Source organism: Alnus glutinosa, chromosome 6 (genome assembly GCF_958979055.1).
Source record: "Alnus glutinosa chromosome 6, dhAlnGlut1.1, whole genome shotgun sequence".
Lineage (NCBI taxonomy): Eukaryota > Viridiplantae > Streptophyta > Magnoliopsida > Fagales > Betulaceae > Alnus > Alnus glutinosa.
In genome coordinates this window covers 3,269,647-3,290,829 of record NC_084891.1, presented here as the reverse complement: position 1 = coordinate 3,290,829, position 21,183 = coordinate 3,269,647, and the positions used below count along the sequence as shown (strand labels likewise).

The following is a 21,183-nucleotide window of genomic DNA, read 5'->3' as shown; positions in this document are numbered from 1 at the left end:
AATTAACAGGCGCCTTAGCCATTCATCTTCAATTCTTATCCTTTCCAAGGCAACTAATTCTGACTCCATAGTGAACCTTGCTATGCAAGTCTATTTTGAAGATTTCTAAGAAATAGTTCATTCAGTTAGAGTAAACACATAACTACTAGTAGGTTTTGCTCATCTAAAAAAAATTCAATTAGCATGACAATATCCTTTCAATATAGTAGGATAACCACAATATGACAAATCAAAATTAATTACTCCTTTTAATTATCTCAATAATTTATTGATAGCATCCCAATGCTCAACACCAAGATTTTGAGTATATATATTTACTCAATCTGCCAACAACATATACAATAGCATGGGCCTGGCATATACAGTTTGCCAAAACATAAAGCTAATAACAAATTTTGCATATTTTTCTTGCAATATACCATCATTGTGATTCTTTACCAAATGTATTTTTGAATCATATGGTGTAATACATATGTTTCTTGCAATACACCATATTTTTCTTCCAATTGTTTTAAAGTTGATTTCTTGTTTTCTTTTTCTCATAAAAACTCATCAATGTCTTAATGTCAAATATCAAAATATTTTTGAAAATGTTCAAAAGTAAATCCATGTTTGTAACATTACAATATTCTTCATACTTATTTATTAGACGTACATATTTTATATTTACTAGCGTAACGTGTTTTAAATAACTTTTATTTTGTTATTTTGTTTTTAAGTGATTGACATTAAAAAATATAAAAAATGATATAAGTTTGTCAGACGTGTCCTTTCTGAGTGTGGATGATATCATGATATGATACCATAACTTTGGCTGCCGCTTGCGGCGTGATATGAGGCTAAACAATGAGAAAGAAGTGCTATACATATATATTTTCAAACTTGGACGTACTCAAGTTATTATCATTTCATTAGATTGTGATATATTTTTTAAAATAATAAATGATAAGTGAAGGTGGCCCGTCATTTAAGAAGTAGCTTTTAAAAGGAAAATTTGGTAGCTAGTATACGTTTATTTTCCTTTCCAACAGTGATCGAGACACATCCCACAGTATCATGGACCAGGGGATCTTATTAATTGTTGACGATATGATGAACACCTGCACGAATTAGTAGGGAACATCCAACCGACTTAGGGAACCGAGTTTTGACTGAAACCTCCCCAACATTATTCTCCACGCGCGTGGTCATATATATATATAGTTAGCTCTACGAAACATTAATGACACACATTGCTCCCCATGCAATTAATGACGATGAAGACCGGCCAGTTGCAATATGAGACTCTTCGATCTAGCTAGAGGCCAGTTGCCTGGAAGAGTTTCATTGGCTCTAACAGGATAAGTTGCGATTTTTCGTTCACTTTCACGTAGAAGTTACGTTCTACGCTGCCTTTGCTTTTTTTTTTTTTTTTTTTTTTTTTTTAAGTATGCTGCCTTTGCTTTGAACTCTCTGCTTTTTGGCTCTTCTTTTTATCATGATTTTTTTTTTTTTTTTTGAAAGGAACTTGTAATCTCATAAAGAATTAGACAAATGAAGTTCATTACATGACAAAAGAAATGTCATAGACCTAAATGAGTTAGTCTTAATTAAATTTTAAAGTTTAGCTCGGTTTAATTCGATTATACAAAGACCTAATTCTAAAAACACATAACTTAACACCACCTAGCTCTTCCCCTCCCCTCCCCCCAAAAGAAAAAAAATAAATAAAGAATAAAAAAGTAGGAAGCCCCAAAAAAGGGGGTAAAGAAGAACATGAAGAGTTATAGGGCTATGCAGTACTATATCTAAAATGCATTTTGCATTGTGGATATATGGTTATGTCAACTTGGACGTGTGCCATTTTTTTGGACTTGCTTTCTTCTTTTAAGGTTTAATAGGAATCTAATGTGAATGTTAGAATAAAAAGAGACAACGCGCGTGCATATATTGCGCATGCTAAGTAGCGCTGATGGATATGAACGCCCGTACTTAATTATCACATGTACCACTTTCCGATGGTTCACACCTCAGCCGGCTACCAATTACGGCACGATGTTGACTAATTTGAAAAGTTGTAGAGTCCAACTCTTAACCGTACTTAACGGACTCGTTTGGTAAAGAAAAGAAAATTTTCATTCTCTTTTTTTCACTTATTCTAAAAATAATTAATTTTAAAATATTCTATTTTTATATTACATCAATAATTTTTTATTATTATTTAAATAAAAAAATTCACTACCTTACAAATTCTTTTTACTTTTTTAAACAAATTCTTTTTATTTTATATTACATCTATCAATTCTAACTCCCACTACCAATTTTCCTTCCTTTTTTCCTTCCCTTACCAGTCAAGCCCAACACGTTTATTAATCTTTTGAGATGGACAGTGGGTTAAATTACCATTTACTGGCGAGTTGTTCCGGTGACAAGATGTTGCACTGCATTCTACACTTGGTGGCTGTTAGAACAAGATCGGGAATGGCTATTTCTTATGTCTCACTTAATGTAATAAAAACCGATATTAGTGTTATTTTATTTATTTACGTGGTATTAGTGTATTAGTTTTTCTTTTTTATTAGGCCAGGGTTAGGTTTTTCTTTTCCAATTACGTACGTGTGTTTTAGTTTTCTTTAATTTTATTAAGGATTTGGTTTTCATTTTCCATTAAGGATCAGGTGTTTTCCTTTCCAATTAGTAGGATTTGTTTAGTTTTTTCCAATATAAGGGATAAGCACTTAGTGGAACAATGCAATTTTGAAATATCAATTAAATTTCAATCTTTCATAAATATTTACTTGTTGACTTATTTTGGGCAACTATGGTTAGTATTTTTATTTCCTATTTATTATTTTATCTCTTTCTGAATTTTCTTTTTCATATTCAATTCTTAGTTTTTATTACTATCATATGTCATCAGAACAATCTTAGTTCTATTCAGCATCACCACTACACCCTGTGCTTGTTTTGCATTGTTGGCTAGCATGCTCGCTTTCCTGGCTCGGGCCTGATCAACCTAGCCCAATTTGTGGGTAAATGGGGTCGGGCGAACCGAGTGGATATCATGTATATCAAAAATTAAACACCAAACCAAAGATCTGGCTAGTAATAAAAAATTAAAAACAAAATCATGAAATTAAGACTTCCATACCACAAAATACAATTCTTTCTTAAAAACGCAATAAGAATTGATAACATATACTTCATAACATTCCGTAGAAAGATATCGAAAACATTATTCATATAGCCTTGAAAATTATGGGGCGATTGTACATAGAACAAGCAGTCTCGAGGGTAGACATCAATATCAGAAGATTAGCAGCTAAAAATGTGAGACATGGCCATGAACCAAAGATATACTTGTTCATGATCACATTCATTTTGGCCTTTGACGCCGGAACAGAATAGCGATTATTCTGTAGGCTAACCAACAGGTAGTTTGCAAGGAAGAAAACAGTAAATTCACCCAAAACAGAGAAAAACTCTGAAGTTTGATAAATTATCAATAACAATAAGCTGTCGGAAAAAACGCCCACAAGCCGGGCTAATATAGCTAAAAATTCGACCTATAGGATTTTACCAAAAATAGTAAAACCCAAAAAAAATCTCCAAAGACTTGAATAAATACAAATAAGCATATTATGGAAATACTTGGTACCAAAGAATATCTCCAAATTAATGGAAAATACTTGGTGCCAAAGAATGACCATATTTAGGGAAAAAAATAATAACTATAATATTACTTGACGACAACGTAAATATAAATATGAGAATTCTTTAAAAGATGAATCAAGAGATTTGTCGATAGTCTCTTCTTTCCTTCTTGGTCTTTCTCTTGATGGATGTTGACAACTCGGTAGAGAATATCTTCTAAATCATAATTGTCAAAGGTCTGTTCTTTTTTTCTTGAGTAGTTGACCCTTCCCTTTCTTGCTTAAATCAAACCAATTACATCGCCACATCATAGACTAAATAATTCTATAGTTGTGTTCGATTTCCTCCTGCATCAGTCTCATCGGGTTGGAAAGAATTCGTCCTCGAATTCGAATCTTTTTTACCTCGATCTTTTGGAAGGCCGATTAATTCATTCCATCTCGTATTCCTCAATACCAAAATAACTTGAAACCAGAAGATAAATAAATTGCAACTCATTACAACAACTAGCCTCACACTAAATTGAAACAATTCAATCTTCTCACGTCTTTTATTTATTTTCTCCAATTCACGCTCCATAAAAGTCTTCAATGAATTATCAATTCTTTTTTTACCGCAAAAATTAAAATTGTCATCCATCACACCAAAACCAACATTCAAATTATTACTAGAAGAACTTGATAGAAAATTTTCAATCCCAAGAAAATCAACATAACTAATTTCCTTATTACTCAACTGAAATCCCTCGTCATGTGGACTTTCATCAAACACATGGTAGTCATTATTTTCTTCAATAAATTTTATTGTATCACCCACAAAACTTACCTCTTTCAATAAATCTTCTTCTTCATGATAGACATCATAAATTGGGGAAGAATTCCAATCCACAAATCCTTGTGAAGGATTTTCAACATCTTCATGTTCAACATCATCATGAACATCTCCATGTATGAACTCCTCATCAACGAACTCGTCTTCTTGGAACTCTTCATCAACGATTTCTTCATCCCGACCACGTTGTACCCGGTATAGAGCAGGATTGTGATACAAGATGTCGAAGGTGAAATTGGAATCGGAGTTCATCTCACGATTGCCGACTTCCTTCGCCGCTAGGCGCTGGGCTAACTCTGCAACTTGCCTCTGCAAATCCTCAATCATCATATCCTGAACGTTACGATCATGGTGCGGAGCTTCCTCATTCGGAACCTGCTCACGATGACCACCACAACTACGACCACCAACCATCGAAACTGATGAAGAACGATCATGGTGCGGAGCTTCCTCATTTGGAACCTGCTCACGACGACCACCACGACTACGACCACCAGCCATCGAAATTGATGAAGAACTCGTCTCAGGAAAGTGCTGAAGCTTTGATACCAATTGACGCCGGACAGAATAGCGATTATTCTGTAGGCTAATCAACAGGTAATTTGCAAGGAAGAAACTAGAAAATTCACCCCAAAACAGAGAGAAAACTCTGAATTTTGATAATTAATCAATAACAATAAGCTGCTGAAAAACGTCCACAAGCCGGACTTAAATAGCTGAAAATTAGGTCTTTAGAAGAATTTTGCCAAAAATAGAAAAATCCCGAAAAGGCCTAATAAATCTTGTAAGACTTGAAATAAATACAAATAAGCATATTATGGAAATACTTTGTACCAAAGAATATCTCCAAATTAATGGAAAATACTTGGTGCCAAAGAATGGCCATATTTTAGGGAAAAAATAATAACTATAATATTACTTGACGACAACGAAAATATAAATATGAGAATTCTTTAAAAGATGAATCAAGAGATTTGTCGATAGTCTCTTCTTTCCTTCTTGGTCTTTCTCTTGATGGATGTTGACAACTCGATAGAGAATATCTTCTAAATCACAATTTGTCAAAGATCTCTTCTTTCCTTCTTGAGTAGTTGACCATTCCTTTTCTTGCTTAAATCAAACCAATCACATCGCCACATCATAGACTAATTAATTCTATAGTTGCGTCTGATTTCCTCCTGCATCAGCCTTCCAACTGTCCAAATAGTAAGTATTTGCACCTTCAATGGCCTTGTCAAGAACTGGGACTTTCGTTACCCTCACAGACTTCGTCATGCCATTCCAAAGCGTTGCCACTTCTTTATCGCTTTTGAGGCGGTTTAAGATGATCCCTGCCTCCCGAAGAATTCTTACATCTTCCTCCGTATCAATTATTCCATTCATCAATTCCGTATAACGTGTAAAAACTATCACCTCCGGTGCAATACATGCCTCATAGGCCACGAGGCTCCTCATCACAACTTCCGAGTTATCATCCAAATGAATAACCGGAAGGTAAAATGTACCACAAGACTTGTCGAAATTTATAGATCCTAGGCCACCCTTTGCCGGACAAAATTTGACACCAATTTTATGGAGCTCTGTCACGCTTGGGATTGCAATCTCTTCAACCAAAGGACTTTCGTCTTTCTTCTCATGAGATTCGCTTTCCACCTCTTCGGCCACGCTCCCTGCCGATGATATGAGACTGTTTATATCACATTTGTTTCTAAGACGAAAAAGATACGAGATGATTTTCAATGCCTGTGTAACTAAAAACGTGACTGCTTTTGACCTGTATATTTTACTGAGAAGGCGGAGCAGCGCCAAATTAATGTAAAATATTGACGCCAAGAATGATTTCAAGGCCTTTCTAAACCAGCAAATCTCTTCGTCATCTTTAGGCTCCTCCTGCTCATAATCAGGTATAAGTTGCAGTTTTGGTGCAACCAAGTAGTAAAGAAGTTCTAGCAAATGAGCTCTCTCGAAACATTCTTCTCTTAAATGTTGGCAATTAATATACTTGATGGGTGACAGATCATTGCAAAATCCCATCAGAATTGTGTCTAATACTTTGTCATGATCTTCATGCAGCTGATAAAAACTGTGGACTTTTCTGAGCAAAAAGAGAGGGATTCGGTTTTCCAACATGATAACATCCCTGAGGATCGCATGGTGTGTGGTTTTCCTCCTTGAATAGTCGATCAAATGTGTCATCTTAGAAGAGATTCGCATAAGCGAGTCTTCCGTTTCGGCGGAGTAGGTTTGGAGATACTCCAACAAGAAGGAAGCATCGATGGCAAATATCCATGCGAGTGTTTCCCGGTCGAACTGCAAGAAGCGGTAGAAAGCGCGGAGAGTGCTATCACTTTCCGCAATATGGTTGACCAAGTGGCAGAATTTGATTGGTTGGAGGTTCTTTTGCACTTTTTTAGCAGAAGTGAGCTTGTAGTGCTCCATCTCGAAGAGTCAAGCCGCTGGTGATGGTATGGGCCAAGGGCTATTAGCTGTGTAATGTATGCATCTGGTTTCAGAGAGATTAGGGTTTTGGGTTCGCTGAAGATGCTAACGGGAACGCCTTCAGCATTGTCTTCAAGGTCTTCTTCTAGGGCTCGACTTATCTGTATGACCCATTCTTGATCGTAACTAGGTTTTGCTGTTTCCATGGCTTGTAACTCAGAAGACATGGTCGATCTGTTTAGGGAGAGGGAGGCAAAAGAGAATTAACGTACGTGTTTGGCAGAGAGAGAGAGAGAGAGATAGAGAGAGAGAGCAGTGTGTTTTGTTCTTCTTGTGAAGTACTGCTCCTCGTTTATAATGGGTTGGACTTAAAATTCTGGCTCCGGGTAGTACCTCAAATATTTTCTTATTTTGTGTTTATAATTCAATTTTTATTTATTATTATAAGCATTAACTTTGGCTTTAATTTCCTAATAGCTCTTTTCTTCTTTTTTTCCCCCCTATTTTTTCTGTGAACTTGGGTTTCGTAGCAGGCGGCAACTAGAAGTCTAGAACCATGAGGTTGTCTTTGTGCACGATTTCATCGTGGATGGTACAATTTCCCTAATCAATGTCTAATCACTTAATTAAGGTTATATCACGAAGAAACTTTTTATAGGCGGCTTACTCTTTCTTTCACTGCGATTTGATCGTACGTGGTCGATGTTTTGTTGTTTCGTAGAAGGTAGAAATTAGGATCATAGGTTGGCGTGTTTGAACGAATTTGTGTATACGATACTCATGCCTCTGTCGTAAAATTTTATTTTAAATGTATATTTTATCAAATTCTCTGTTTTTTTTTTTAAAAAAAATGACAATAAACTTCAATAATACTAGACGTACGAGTTAAATTGCTCAAAGCCTATAATATAGAATAAGATTCCAAACAGTAGTGGTATTGGTAAAATATATATATATATATATATATATATATATATGGTTTGTCTAAAAAAAAAAATGATAGGTTTGTGAGAAAACTATTAAGGTTCTTCCAAGAAACATGATTATTTTACTGATAGAAGAAAGTATTTCAATCGACGTACTAAATTATATAAAAATATTTGATTATTTTTCAAATGCATGTGTCGCTAACAAGATTAATTTGATTGTCAATATTTGTTCTATTTGCTTATGCAAGGAAAATTTTTTGTAAACTAAAATTGATAAAAATCCTATTTAAGATAGACAATGTCACAAGAAATTGAGCGGATTAACCATTTTGTCAATTGAAAATAAAATGTTAGAAAATTTTGAATATAAAATCTTAATTAGTAATTTTTTTTAAAAAAAAAAAAAATAATGATTTTTTAAATAAAAATATAACATAAAATTAAAATAAATATTATTTAGTTAATATTTAAATATTAAAAAATAATTCACTTAAAATATGTCGTCTTTAACCTCAAAATGTAATGAACTGAGTGGGCCCGTATGTTTGGAGGTAATTAATTAAGAAAGAAAAGATAGAATAAAATTAAACAAATGTGCCCCTCACTTATTTAGTTTATAGAGAGATGAGAATGCAAACCTATCTCTTTACATATGGGTGATTTCTATATTTTTATATAATAAGAATACTACTATGTATTACACTCTTATTTTACACTTATTTTATTTGACTAATGTGACACTATTAATCACCTCTGAATTTTTCTTTTTAATTTTAGTAAAGATTGATAATTAAGCACATAATTATATTTTCACATCACAATGGTGCACTTTTACACATCACTAACGTTACTTTAGCGACCGACAGATTAGTGATTGAAAAATGTTAGATTTACAACACCAATACAATAACTGTACAACAATCCCTCATATGAGGGTAGGTCCCACATACTGGAGCCCACCCTCATGTGAAGGGTTGTTGTACAGTTGTTGTATTGGTGTTGTACAAGAATCAAATCCCTTAGTGATTTGGACAGTAAGTCACTAATGCCATGTCACTAGAGTTTAGTGACCTCCACGTCACTAAATTCCAGATTTTTTTGTAATATAACACAACTTCCTTTTAAAGCAACAAACAAAAGATAGGAATTTTTATTTTCTTAAAAAAAAAAATTACAAAAGAAAAAAAGAAAAAAAAAAAAAACAAACAAAAGATACGATGACAAATGAATAAATGGGCACGAAGACGGCATTCGATCACCATAAACACGTAACCACATTTGCGTGCCTGCCTCTTTCTCTCCCTCTGATCCCCACTTGGGGTGCCACAGCACAGGCCCACAAAGAACTGGGTCCACACCGATATTCAAAACGTGAAACGAATTTTTTCAAAAAAGTCAAAAGTAAAGGAAACTGTTAGGTAGCGTGAAGAAAATAGTTTTAACTTTTTTTTTTTTTTTTTAGGTAAAAAAGAAAAGTCACGTCTCTTGATGTTTTTATTTTACTATTTTCGTAATCATATTCAAAATTTAAAAAAATGTCAATTTATTCTATTTATTTTTTATTTCTTTTCAATTTTATTCATTTATTAAGATTTTATGTTAAATTCTCTGATTATATATATATATATATATATAAGGAAATACTTGGGGAGCCTATTACAATTAGTGATACTCGACTGTAATATTGAAAATAGGCTTTCCTTGTTTTACAGATGTACATCAGTATATATTTATGTTGTTGACATGCAATAAAATTTAAGAAAGAGTTTCCTCTGCATATCAAAACTTTTTACACAGTACCTACTGAGGCAGCCCACCAAACTAAGAAATTAACAAGACAGTGGGATGCATTCATAGGAAAAATACTGGCGCGGTGGAGTTTACGGGCCATTTGGATCTAACATGGCATAAGTCAATAGCTCTGATACAAAATATATATATATATATATTGTAAATGAAATTAAAAGAAAAGGTGGAATTAAGAAAATAGAAAATAATTTACTTGTTTCGTATTATGACTTACATCCACAGGATAAAGTCTAAAGAACTACATTTTTTTCTTATTCGCTTAATTGAAACTGCATGTACAATAAAATAATCTATTTATAATTGAATGAGACCAAAAATACAATAATATATAACGTATGAGAATTATGAAAGTAATGTAACAAATGCTTTATTTGTTTCAGCGTAAAATAATTTCTGAAAAATGATTTCGGCATTTTTCGGTGTTTGGTAGGGGCGAAAATAATAGTCAACCGGAAAATGATTTCTGTTTAACCAAAAATGCTTAGTAAATTTCAAAAAATGATTTACGCTTTTTAAAAGCGTAAATTATTTTCCGAAGACGCCAAACACATTCAGCCCATTTTAAATGACACAGTCGACCTTCACATTCAAGCAATCGACCATCACCAAAATCTTGTTGGTACCAAAATCCGACAACATCCTGTCAATGTCGTCGGAATCTGGACATCTTCGCCGAAATCCAGCAGCCCATATTTCAGCAACTAAACTGGTCATATTTCAGCCATCTGGCCGGATCTGGCTAGAAAGACCGGATCCAGCCAGAACGGCCAATTGGCCAAACAGATCTGGCCCGGAATCCGGCCTTTCTAGCCAGATCCCGGTCGAGATCTGGCCAGAAAATCCAAGCCAGAACGGTCGGATCCGTGCTATATGGCCGGGATCTGGCCAGAACGGCCGGATTCCAACGGTTCTGGCAGAACTCCGACCAGTAGGCCGAAGTCCGGCGGTTTTGTGCCAGATTCCGGAAGTTTTGGCTGAATCCGATTACTTTTGCTGGAATCCAACCACTTTTGCCGAAATCCGACCAACTCAGATTCCGACGAAACTATTCGAATTCCGGCATTTATCTCAGATTCTGGCTATAGTAGCCAGAATTTCGGTAAAAGTGGTCAGAATCCTGTCAGTCAGTGGCGAAATCTCGTCCCCGGTGATTTTTATATTATTTTATATTAATATTTATATGTTTTGAATAAAAATTGATTTTTGTAGGTTAATATGATTGAACAAAAATATAAAAAATATTTGTGATTTTTCGTATGCGCCAAACACCAAAAAATTCTTTCAACGAAAAACATTTTTTAAAAGTATGACTTCCCTAAAATCATTTTATGGTGAAAATCATTTTACATCGAATGAAAGCAAAAGTTGGATAATCAATATACGTAACGTGTGAAAATTATGAGATGAGAAAATAAATAATAAATTAACAGAATTGACTCGTGTAAGCCGTTGTGTTGATTTTGATTTCTGGATATGATCTGTACTTTTTTTTTTTTTTTGGAAGATGAATATGAATATTATTGATAAAACTGAGAAATTACAGTTGCTTAATAAACACAAGATCATGGAGAAAAGACGGAAACTACCCCTTCCAAACAATATCCTGAACTATAAACAAAGCGTGCTTGGCTAGAAAATGCGCCACTTGATTAGCCGACCTCCTTGCATGCTTCAATGTCCAAGAGTTAAACTGATGCAACATTCTTCTAGTGTCCTCCACAATACCAACACAGATCCTCCAACATGGAGATGGAGAGAGGAGAGAGTTGACCACAACGAGAGCATCCCCTTCAAATACCACCGACTGAAAACCTAGTTTTGCACACATAGACACAGCCCACCGTGCAGCAATAGATTCTGCTATCTCCGGGTCAGTGATGAACGGAGTATTAGAAATGGCTGCTGCCTTGAAGCCTCCTGAAGAATCAGGAACCACTAGCCCCATTCCCATCTTCTTGGACCGACCATCTATGGATGCATCCCAATTACATTTCAGAAAATCCACAGGTGGACGAGTCCATGAACTTTGCTCACAGGGACCCACCAGTACTTGGGTTTCGGAAGGAGTATTGGCTTGCAGAAAACCCTCCATAGAGGCCAAAGCTTGCTTATTAAGAACTGAAGGGGAAAGAAAAGGCCCCTAAAAAATAAATGAATTCCTCCTCAGCCAAATAAGCCTAGCCACCCCCATCGCCTAAGCAAACTCCTCCTCATCCAACTTCTCTAAGAGATTCTGCATGATCCATTCCATACCATCACCCCCCCCTGAATGATAGCTTCTGTATCTTACGAGATTGCTCCTGCCAAACAGCCTGTAAAGACCTACAACTCCAAAGTATATGCTCGGTAGTTTCAGGTTCACACATACATATAGGGCACTGATTATCAAGGGAGATATGTTTGCGAAACAGGTTCTCCTTGGTAGGAAGCAGATTCATCCCAACCTTCCAAATGAAATTCTTAAGCACCGGCGGGATTTTCAAAGCCCAAGCCATTTTCCAAAACTTCCTTGTGGCTCCCTTATTTGAACCTTCCCCTTGCTCCTGTGCCCTTATAGATTTTTCAAGAAAATATGCACTACGCACAGTGAAGAAGCCTTGTTTAGAGGCACTCCATCTCAACCAATCAAGAATGCTACCACTACTCAATGGAAGACCACAAACACTCTCAACTTCAATTCCATAGGAGAAAACAGAGAATGAATAAGGTCCAGGTTCCATCTTCCAGCCCTATGATCTATGAGGGCTGCCACCTTAGCCTCCGTAGGGAGAATTGAAACTGGCGACCAAATTCTGCCTGAAGGTAAATTAGGTAGCCATTTGTCATGCCAAATTGAAATAGATTCGCCATTCCCTACCCACCAAATAAGCCCCGCTTCCAAAAGAGACCGAGCATGGGAGATACTACACCATGCATAAGAAGGGCGCCTACCAACATTGGCTTCCATAAAAGAGCACTTGGGAAATATTTTTCTTTGAAAATCCGAGCTACAAGAGAATTTGGATTTTGAAGAATCCGCCATCCCTGCTTAGCGCAAAGAGCTAGATTGAAGATTTCCAAATCCCTAAACCCCATACCTCCACTGTTTTTAGAATTTTCCAATCTCTCCCAACTCATCCAAGCCATCTTCTTCGTCCCTTCCTGCGACCGCCACCAAAACCTGCTCATTAAAGAATTCAAGTGAGTGCACAAGGTCTTGGGAAGATGGAACACACTCATACCATAGGTAGGAATCGCTTGCACAACAGCCTTAATCAAATTTCTTTTCCAGCTTGAGAAAGAAATCTTTCTTTCCACCCATCCAACCATTTACACACCCGATCTTGGATTTCTACAAAAGTTTGAGTCTTGGAACGTCCCACTAAGGTTGGTAAGCCCAAGTATTTGTAATAATTGTTCATTGTTGCATTACCCACCAGAGAAGCAATGTGTTTTCTAAAAGGCCTTTGAGTATTGCGACTAAAGAATATTGATGTCTTTTCTGAGTTGAGCTTTTGACCGGAAGCTAACTCATACATATGTAGCAGATTTTGAACACTATTCCATTCTGTAAGATTAGCCCTACAAAACAAGAGGTTGTCGTCGGCAAAGAATAAGTGGCTAATCTTTGTACCCCGAAAAGAGATAGGCACCCCCGTGATCTTCCCTTCACTTTCAGCCTTCAACAATAGCGAGCTTAGACCCTCCGCACAAAGGATAAAAAGGTAGGAAGACAAAGGGTCCCCTTGCCTTAAACCACTTGAAGGAGAGATGCAGCCCATTGGAGTGCCATTGACTAGAACAGAATGTGGCTGAGCGGACACAAGTCATCAATAATGAAATCCATCTTTTTGCAAAACCCAGCTTCTTCATAATCTCTTCCAAAAAAGCCCACTCAACTCTGTCGTAGGCCTTACTCATGTCAAGTTTAATGGCCATATAACCTGTCTTTCCTTTCATCCGGGAGTCCATGGTATGTAGGGCTTCATATGCCACTAGAATATTGTCTGTTATTAACCTTCCGGGAAGGAAGGCACTCTAGTACTAAGAGATCACCGAAGGGAGAACCTGCTTAAGCCTGTTTGCTAGGATTTTTGCAATCAATTTATGAAGCACGTTGCACAAGCTTATAGGTCTATAATCATAACCTTGGCCACATTGGGATTTTTGGGAATCAAAGCTATATAGGTATAGTTAATCAAACGATCAAAAATACCATGATTTAGGAAGTTAAGGATCACCTGCTGTACCTCACATCCAACAATGCTCCAATTTTTCTGGTAAAAGCATACTTCATACCCATCAAGACCGGGAGCTTTTAAGGGCTGCATTTGGGCCAAAGCTTTGTCTACCTCATCTTCCGTATACTCCTTGAGCAGAATAGAGTTCATGGCAGGAGAGACCCTTAGGGCTATCGAATCTAGACATCTATCCATTCCCTATGGTCCAGCTGAAGTGAACAAAGTTTGGAAATAGTTGGTAAAGACCATCCCTATCTCCTCCAGTTTAGTCCAGGAACCCCCATTCTGCATCCATAACCTTGTTAATCCTATTGTTTCTTCTTCGGTGATTCACTCACGCATGTAAGAATTTCGTGTTTCGATCCCCCCCTGGAAACAATTTCTTTTTGCCCTTTGCCGCCACCGGATTTCTTCCATCTCCAACAAATTGTTAAGTTCTTCTTGGAGGATCCGAATTCCCTCTTCATCTCCTTCTTGCTGATCCCTTTGGAGGATTTCCAATTTCTGAGTCAAGGAAGAAATTCGTTTACCAATATCCTCATATTTAGCCCAATTCCAGGCAGTGAGGGCCCTTGCACATCTCTCTAATTTTCTCTGTGTAATTGCTAGGGGATAAGGTCCTGCTACATCCTTTTCCCATTTGTCCTTAATCACCTCGGAGCTTTCATCATCAATATTCCAACTGGCTTCAAATTTAAAGCCTCTGTGAGTGTGAGAATGACCCTGCAGAAGTCGCACACAAAGGGGCTTATGATCCAAACTCCTTGCCGACATAACTTCAACTTCCACATCTGGGTATTGCACGCACCACCCCTCAGTAGCAAGAGCCCGATCGAGTCGCTCCTTAATAAAGCCTACCCCTTCACGGTCATTGCACCAGGTATATTTAGAGCCCTTATAGCCCAAGTCGCCCAAAGAGCATGCTTCAATAGCTGAACGAAACGGGAGGATCTGTGAAGCTATTTTCAAGGATCCGTCCACTTTTTCAGTATTATCCACAACTTCGTTGAAGTCCCCCAAACACAACCAGTCCCGTGGATTCATCCTACCAAGGTGAGTCAAGAGTTTTCAAGAATCCTCCCTTCTTTCCCTGTTAGGATGCCTGTAAAAATCGGTAAACTTCCAGACAAACTCAGAATTCACCAGGGAAATAGAAGCTAAGATATGATGGGGAGAGTAATTCTGAATTTTTACTTCATTTTCATTCTTCCACATCAACGCCATGTAAGATTTTATCTCCATATATGGCCTATATGCCACATAAGGAAGTATTTATTAATAATTTAATAAATAAATAGTATATACGGTATTACGGTTAGGTAATTTAATTAATTAAATTACCGTAATGGAATCGATTAATTGATTTAAAATCAATTAATAATATTGTTTCCTTGATGGGAGGAACAATACGGTACTTACCATATTTGAGGGTCCCTGACCTAGCCTATAAATAAACAGCCTGTGTACACCATCAGTACGGCAATTCGGTAATAGGCATAGGTTAGAAGATCCCTCAAATAATATTTTCTTGTTCTTCAGATGGATCGTGGAGACGCTTGAGCAAACATGGCTAGAGGTAAGCCTAAATCCTGTTTATTCGTTTTCCGCTGCGCATGTTAGATTAAATAATATGTTGATTATTTCTAACATGTGGTATCAGAGCCACCTCTATGCTATTTTGCTTAGCATTAAATTCATGTTGAATCGATAATATTTGTGAACATAAGTTGTTGTTCACGTATGGTTGAAAAGCACATGGGTATTTATATATATATATATATATATATGTATATATAAAATTTACTGTTGTGCCCCTGTGAGACCTTCTGCCTTCACCATGAAACCCATTGGAGATCAAGCAGTGAGTCACTGCATAAGGAAGGATCACCGAATTCCACTACTATGGGCGGCGACTCACTGGCAATACCCTGTATTGGCGCCGCATAAGGAAGTTGCAGTGGGAGAAGAGGCTACTTCCGATGGCCTCCCCCCGTCATCGGGACTGGTGGTCCTTATGGGTCACCGGTTTCCTGGACCAATGGCGACCCCTCTGGGTCGCCGTTGCTGCTAAGCAGCGGTCCATCAAGGCCGCTGCATAAGGCGGCAGCAACCTGAAGGCCGGCGCCGTTCTGTGTAAGGAGAGGCCAAGCGGCCTCTCCCCGTCACCGGGATTGGCAGCCTTTGCGGGCTGCCTGGATCCTAGACAAGCGGCGACGTGGGTCGCCGTGTCTGCTGAGCGGCTGCCCCTTGTGGTCGGCGCATAAGGAAGGAGGAAGAGGCGGCGGTGGGATGCGGCCTCTCCCTGTCGCCGTGACAGCAGCGGCAGCCCGTCTGGGTGAACGGCGACCCATGGGGTTGCCGTGGTCTGCTGAACGGCGGCCTCTCGTGGCCACCGCATGAGGAAGTGCGGCTGATATAAGGGCGGCGGCCGGAGCAACTAAGGAAGAAAGAAGAGTGCTAGGCACATGAGGAAGGGCGGCGGCAACAGCTAGGGTTTGTTTTCCGGGTCAAAGGGATGAGTTTTCCGGGTCACAGGGTCGGGCTGGGATACGGGTAGGGTTTCATACCCATAAAGGATTCCGGGTCAAGGGGTATTATTTCGGGTATGGTTTCGACCCATAAAAAAATGAGGGTCGGGCCGGGTTGTGGATCGGGTAAGGTTAAAAACCCATGAGCCCAACCCGATATCAAGTGGATTGACCCATTCGGGTCAGTTCAACCCAGTTACTGACCCATTCGGGTCAGCCCAATCCAAGTGCTGACCCATTGGGTCAGCCCAAGAGGCCCTATTCAGTTAAAAAGGGCCCATTTAAGTGGGTTTAACCCAGCCCTATAAAGAGATCCACTAGCCCATTGCAACAACCCATCAAGTTCTTTTTGAAAAAATGGGAATTTAGGCCTTATGGGGTTTAGAACTTGGGTTCACCAAGTGTAAAGGGCCTTGGCCACCTACTAAACCATTGGGCTATATTTTTTATTATGTCCTCATATTGCAGTTTTATTCCACTTATTATTTACAGTGTTGTATGTTAAGATTATTGTTTCTTTAATATATGAATTGAGGAATATATTTTTAATTGTTGAATTTATATTGGTTAAATATAAATTGCTTGATGCCTAGACCTAGGAATAATTAACAATACCATATATACTGGTGTGTTTACAGTAATATCTAAGAATGCAATGTCGGGGAAAGTTCTGGCAAGGAAAGTCTTGGGATTTAAGTGTGTCCGGTGTGACCCCCCTCACTTTCCTGGGAGCTCATCTGCTTGCACCTTGGAAAATGCTGTTTACCCCTTTTAAGTATTGGTTTGTTATATTCTTGGGGCTATTAAAGGGGCATCTATAAAGTTGTTAGATGTTAATGAAGTCGCAATTATTATTATGATTTTGGGAAAGCCAAAGCATCCCAATTTTTGAATAATAATTGCATCAAGATTACACACACGTAATTATCATGATAATTATGGGAGAGCCAAAGCATCCCAATTTTGTATGATAATTACATCAGGATTACACGCATGAACCTCATAAAGATTTATTAGATGTTCATGAATTACAGCGTGATTATTATGATTTTGGGAGAGCCAAAGCATCCTAATTTTGTAATAATTGCATAAGGATCATACACATGAACTTCATATAGAAAAATTAACATCGTCTTGTAGTTAATTCATAAATTTAATTACTTATCCCCAAAGGGAAGTTTTTATTTTTATGACTTAATTAGAATAAGATAACAAATTTAGTATTAAAAGTGAAATTTCTTTCGGTTGCCCAAAGGTACGAAGAATTTTATTTATTAATATTTAAATTTGCTTTAGTCTTGTTAATAAAGAGTAAATTTCATGCGTGATGCAACCTTTGCCCACAGGTAGGTTGAAATTTACTATTTACTATTTAAATTGGCATTGACCAATTTGAAATAAAGTTACTTCATAGCATTAAAGTATTTTTATTTTTTATTTTCTTGGTTATTGCAGCTGTTCATATTACTCTACTTTTGTGGTTTTATATTCCAATACATTATGGTAATATTTTTCTGACTGGAAAAAGATTAATATACTTTTTCATTTGAGCGTTTCTAATTCCATTATGGGAATGAAGGATATTGTAGTTTAGCTTAAGTTCCTAAAGATTGAGATTTTTAAGTCATTATTGGTCTATTTCAATTTTTTGAATTCTCTCTTCTAAGTGTAGAATTTTATCTTGTAACACATGTAAGGATAAATGGTTAGTAAATAAACTTCTAACCATGTGTGTTCAAGGATATGAGAGAATTTATAAAGTGTTCACATGATTATTCATGTCAAAGGAAGGACCAATAAATGCAATCATGTCCAACACTTAAAGCATGAGAATAAGGTGCCAATAAAGTATTATGGCAATCAAGATACATATTTCTCATGAAATAAGGAAAATTAAGGGCATATAAAGAAAGATTGCATGAAGTATAAGAAATGACTTAAAATAAAGATAATCTCATATATCTAGTATGTCGTGAATCTCTTTTAGTGACTCATTCAAATATATTGTGGATTGATTATGGTTTAACAATCCATGTTGTCAACACAAATGCAGAGTCTTTTTAAAATGAATAGCACGTGTTTATAATTTGAGCTTGTTGGGATCTATAGGTTAATTTTAAAATTCAGTTATAATTTTGACCTCAAAAATGATTTATATTCCATAATCCTTTTGAAATCTATTTTCTAGTTTGGCTTATTAAAAATTTCAATTTTTATTTTAAACTTGAAATTTTTCTTATTTTTGGTGGAATATTGGTTGGGATTTATTTAAAGTCTATTTAAAATTGACCTACATCCCAATTTTTGAAACAAAATTATTTGTTTATTTCTGCATACTGATGTTGACGTAAAGTAGAGTCTTTGAGAATTTAAAATGCTCTGGTTATGGCTTTGGAGATTGAAATATATCTCCATACAGTAAATAAAAGTCGGTAATTCACTGACTTTGGTTCTTGTGTGGGCTGCATAAGGGAAAGCATACCAACAAGACCACTAGAGGTGCCAAAGAGAGCATTTTGAGATTCTTGAGATCATGTACATTGAAAGGTGTTGACCTTTTCATACTCATTGCCTAAATGGTCAGAGATATTTTTTATCTCTTTTAGTGATGACCATATAAAGTTTATGTATCTCTATCTTCTAAATATTAAAGCTGGGGTATTGAATGCTTTCAATACCTATAAGGAAGAAGAAGAGAAACAATATGAAGATCATAAGATCTAATATAGGCATAGAGTATTAAGGTAGGTACACACAAAAAGGAAATGATTAGTAATACTAATCTACTATCACCCTTATAGAGTAAAGCTTTGCAGACCGTTGTGTATATGTTAAACAGGATTTCATCTAAGGTTGTCCATAAGACACCTTTTAAAGTATGAAATAGATGGAAGCTTAGTTTAAATTATTTACACATATGGGGTTGCCTTGCTAAAGAGAGGATTTATAATCCTCGCCTTAGAAAATTAGATTCAAGGACAACCAACGGATCTTTTATAAGCTATCTAGTAAACTTTAAAGGGTTTTAATGTTTTATTATCCTTCGTATAATCTTAGAGTTGTTGATTGTAAAATTTCTAGAGGATGCAGAACCTAGTGGGAGTGCTCATTCACATAAATTGGAATTTGAGGAAGCACTAGAGTTGGCCAAGTCTCCTCCTCATAGAGGATGATTGATTGTATTCAGGAAAAATCAGATTGATTATCCTGAGCCACAATCATTTCTAGAACAACCAACTCATACAGAATAGGTTCAAAAGTCTATTCTCCCCTTGCAAAATGCAGAGGAAGTAGAATTAAGAAAATCCTATAGAATAAGGAGATCAACAATTCTTAGTGATCATATTGTATATCTCCCAGAGTCTGATGTTGACATTGGACATAAAGATGATCCAAATTTGTTTTCATATGCTATGAGTGGAGAAAACTCCACATTGAGATTCAGTGCCATGAAGTGAGAGTTAAGTCCATGACTGAAGGGTCGAGCTAGACTCGTAGCCAATGGTTTTACTCATAAGGAAGGCATTGATTATCGTAAAACATTCTCTCCAGTGTCTAAGGATGGTTCATCAAGATGATCATAGCATTAGTAGCTCATTTTTTGATCTAGAGCTACATCAAGTGGATGCGAAAACGACTTTCTGAATGATGATCTTAAAGACGAGGTTTACATGAAACAATCAAAAGGTTTTATAAATAACAGTCAGAAAGCTTGCAAATTAAAGAATTCTATTTATGGCTATGATAGATCTCTCAATGGTAATATACTTTTTACAAGGTTATTGTTTATAGAAAAACCTTGTTGATTAGTATATATACCTTAAGGTCAGTGGGAGTACAGTAATCTTTCTAGCCCTATATTTGCAAGTGGTGATTTAGGTTTGCTACATAAAGTTCACAAAACTTTGAAATGAAGGATTTGGGTGAAACCTCTTATGTCTTTTGACATAGAGATTCACAGAGACATAAAGAATATTAACATTGTCTCGGAAGGCCTACATTAAAAAAGTTTTGGGAAAATTTAGAATGAAGGATTTGCACCTTCAGTAGTAATTAAGAGGGACTAATTAAATACAGATTAATGTCCCAAAAGGTATTGGAATAAGGGCAGATGAAAAGTTTTAAGTGTCTGCATTATACATAACCATATGACTGACAATAAGTATATTGAGTCAATAAAGTGCTGCAAATAAAGTCTTGCGGTATATGCAAGGAACCAAGAAGTACAACTTAACCTAAGGATACACTTTCCATTTGAAGGTGGTTAGTTGTTCAGATTTGAGTTTTGTTGATTGTGTAGATAGTAGAAAGTCTACTTTAGGGTATATATCTTTTTATTGAAGGATATATCCTAGAGATGCAGTATGCAGACTATAGTTGCTACGTCTACCAAGAAAGCTAAAAATCTGGCGTGCTATGAATTTAGTACACAGGCATGATGGTTGAGACATTTGTTAAAAGTCTCAATCTTGTCGATTTTACAGTTAGACCATAAAGATACTCTGCGGTAATTCTACTGTAATCTTCTTTTATAAGAATAAAGAGTAGAAGCAGAAGTAAATCGATATCAAGTATCTCAGTACGAGAGATAACATTAAGGGACATAAAGGGTCTATTAAGTATATAAGTACTGAATTAATGATTGCGGATCCCATGACTTAAAGTTTACCGGTAAAGAAAGAATAAAGTCATGCGGAATATATGAGACTCATTAATTCATGTTCGCTTGGTTTGTCTCTCTTTTTGGTCTATAGACATAAAGTTATTATAATAAAGATTTTGTGCACATTTGTT

The 21,183-nt window shown here is 36.5% G+C and overlaps 2 protein-coding genes across 2 annotated transcripts; both read right to left on the bottom strand.

Moving 5' to 3' along the window:
- Positions 1 to 5,131: 5,131 nt before the first annotated feature.
- LOC133870608 (putative UPF0481 protein At3g02645) lies at positions 5,132 to 6,903 on the bottom strand. The gene is made up of 2 exons (XM_062307771.1): positions 5,685 to 6,903; positions 5,132 to 5,148 (listed from the first exon to the last, which is right to left on the bottom strand). Exons 1-2 carry the CDS (start codon positions 6,901 to 6,903, stop codon positions 5,132 to 5,134), a joined length of 1,236 nt encoding a protein of 411 aa, XP_062163755.1.
- A 7,288-nt stretch (positions 6,904 to 14,191) lies between these two features.
- On the bottom strand, positions 14,192 to 14,905 carry LOC133870607 (uncharacterized). Its single transcript, XM_062307770.1, has one exon. The coding sequence runs from the start codon at positions 14,903 to 14,905 to the stop codon at positions 14,192 to 14,194; it is 714 nt and encodes a 237-aa protein (XP_062163754.1).
- Positions 14,906 to 21,183: the final 6,278 nt, after the last annotated feature.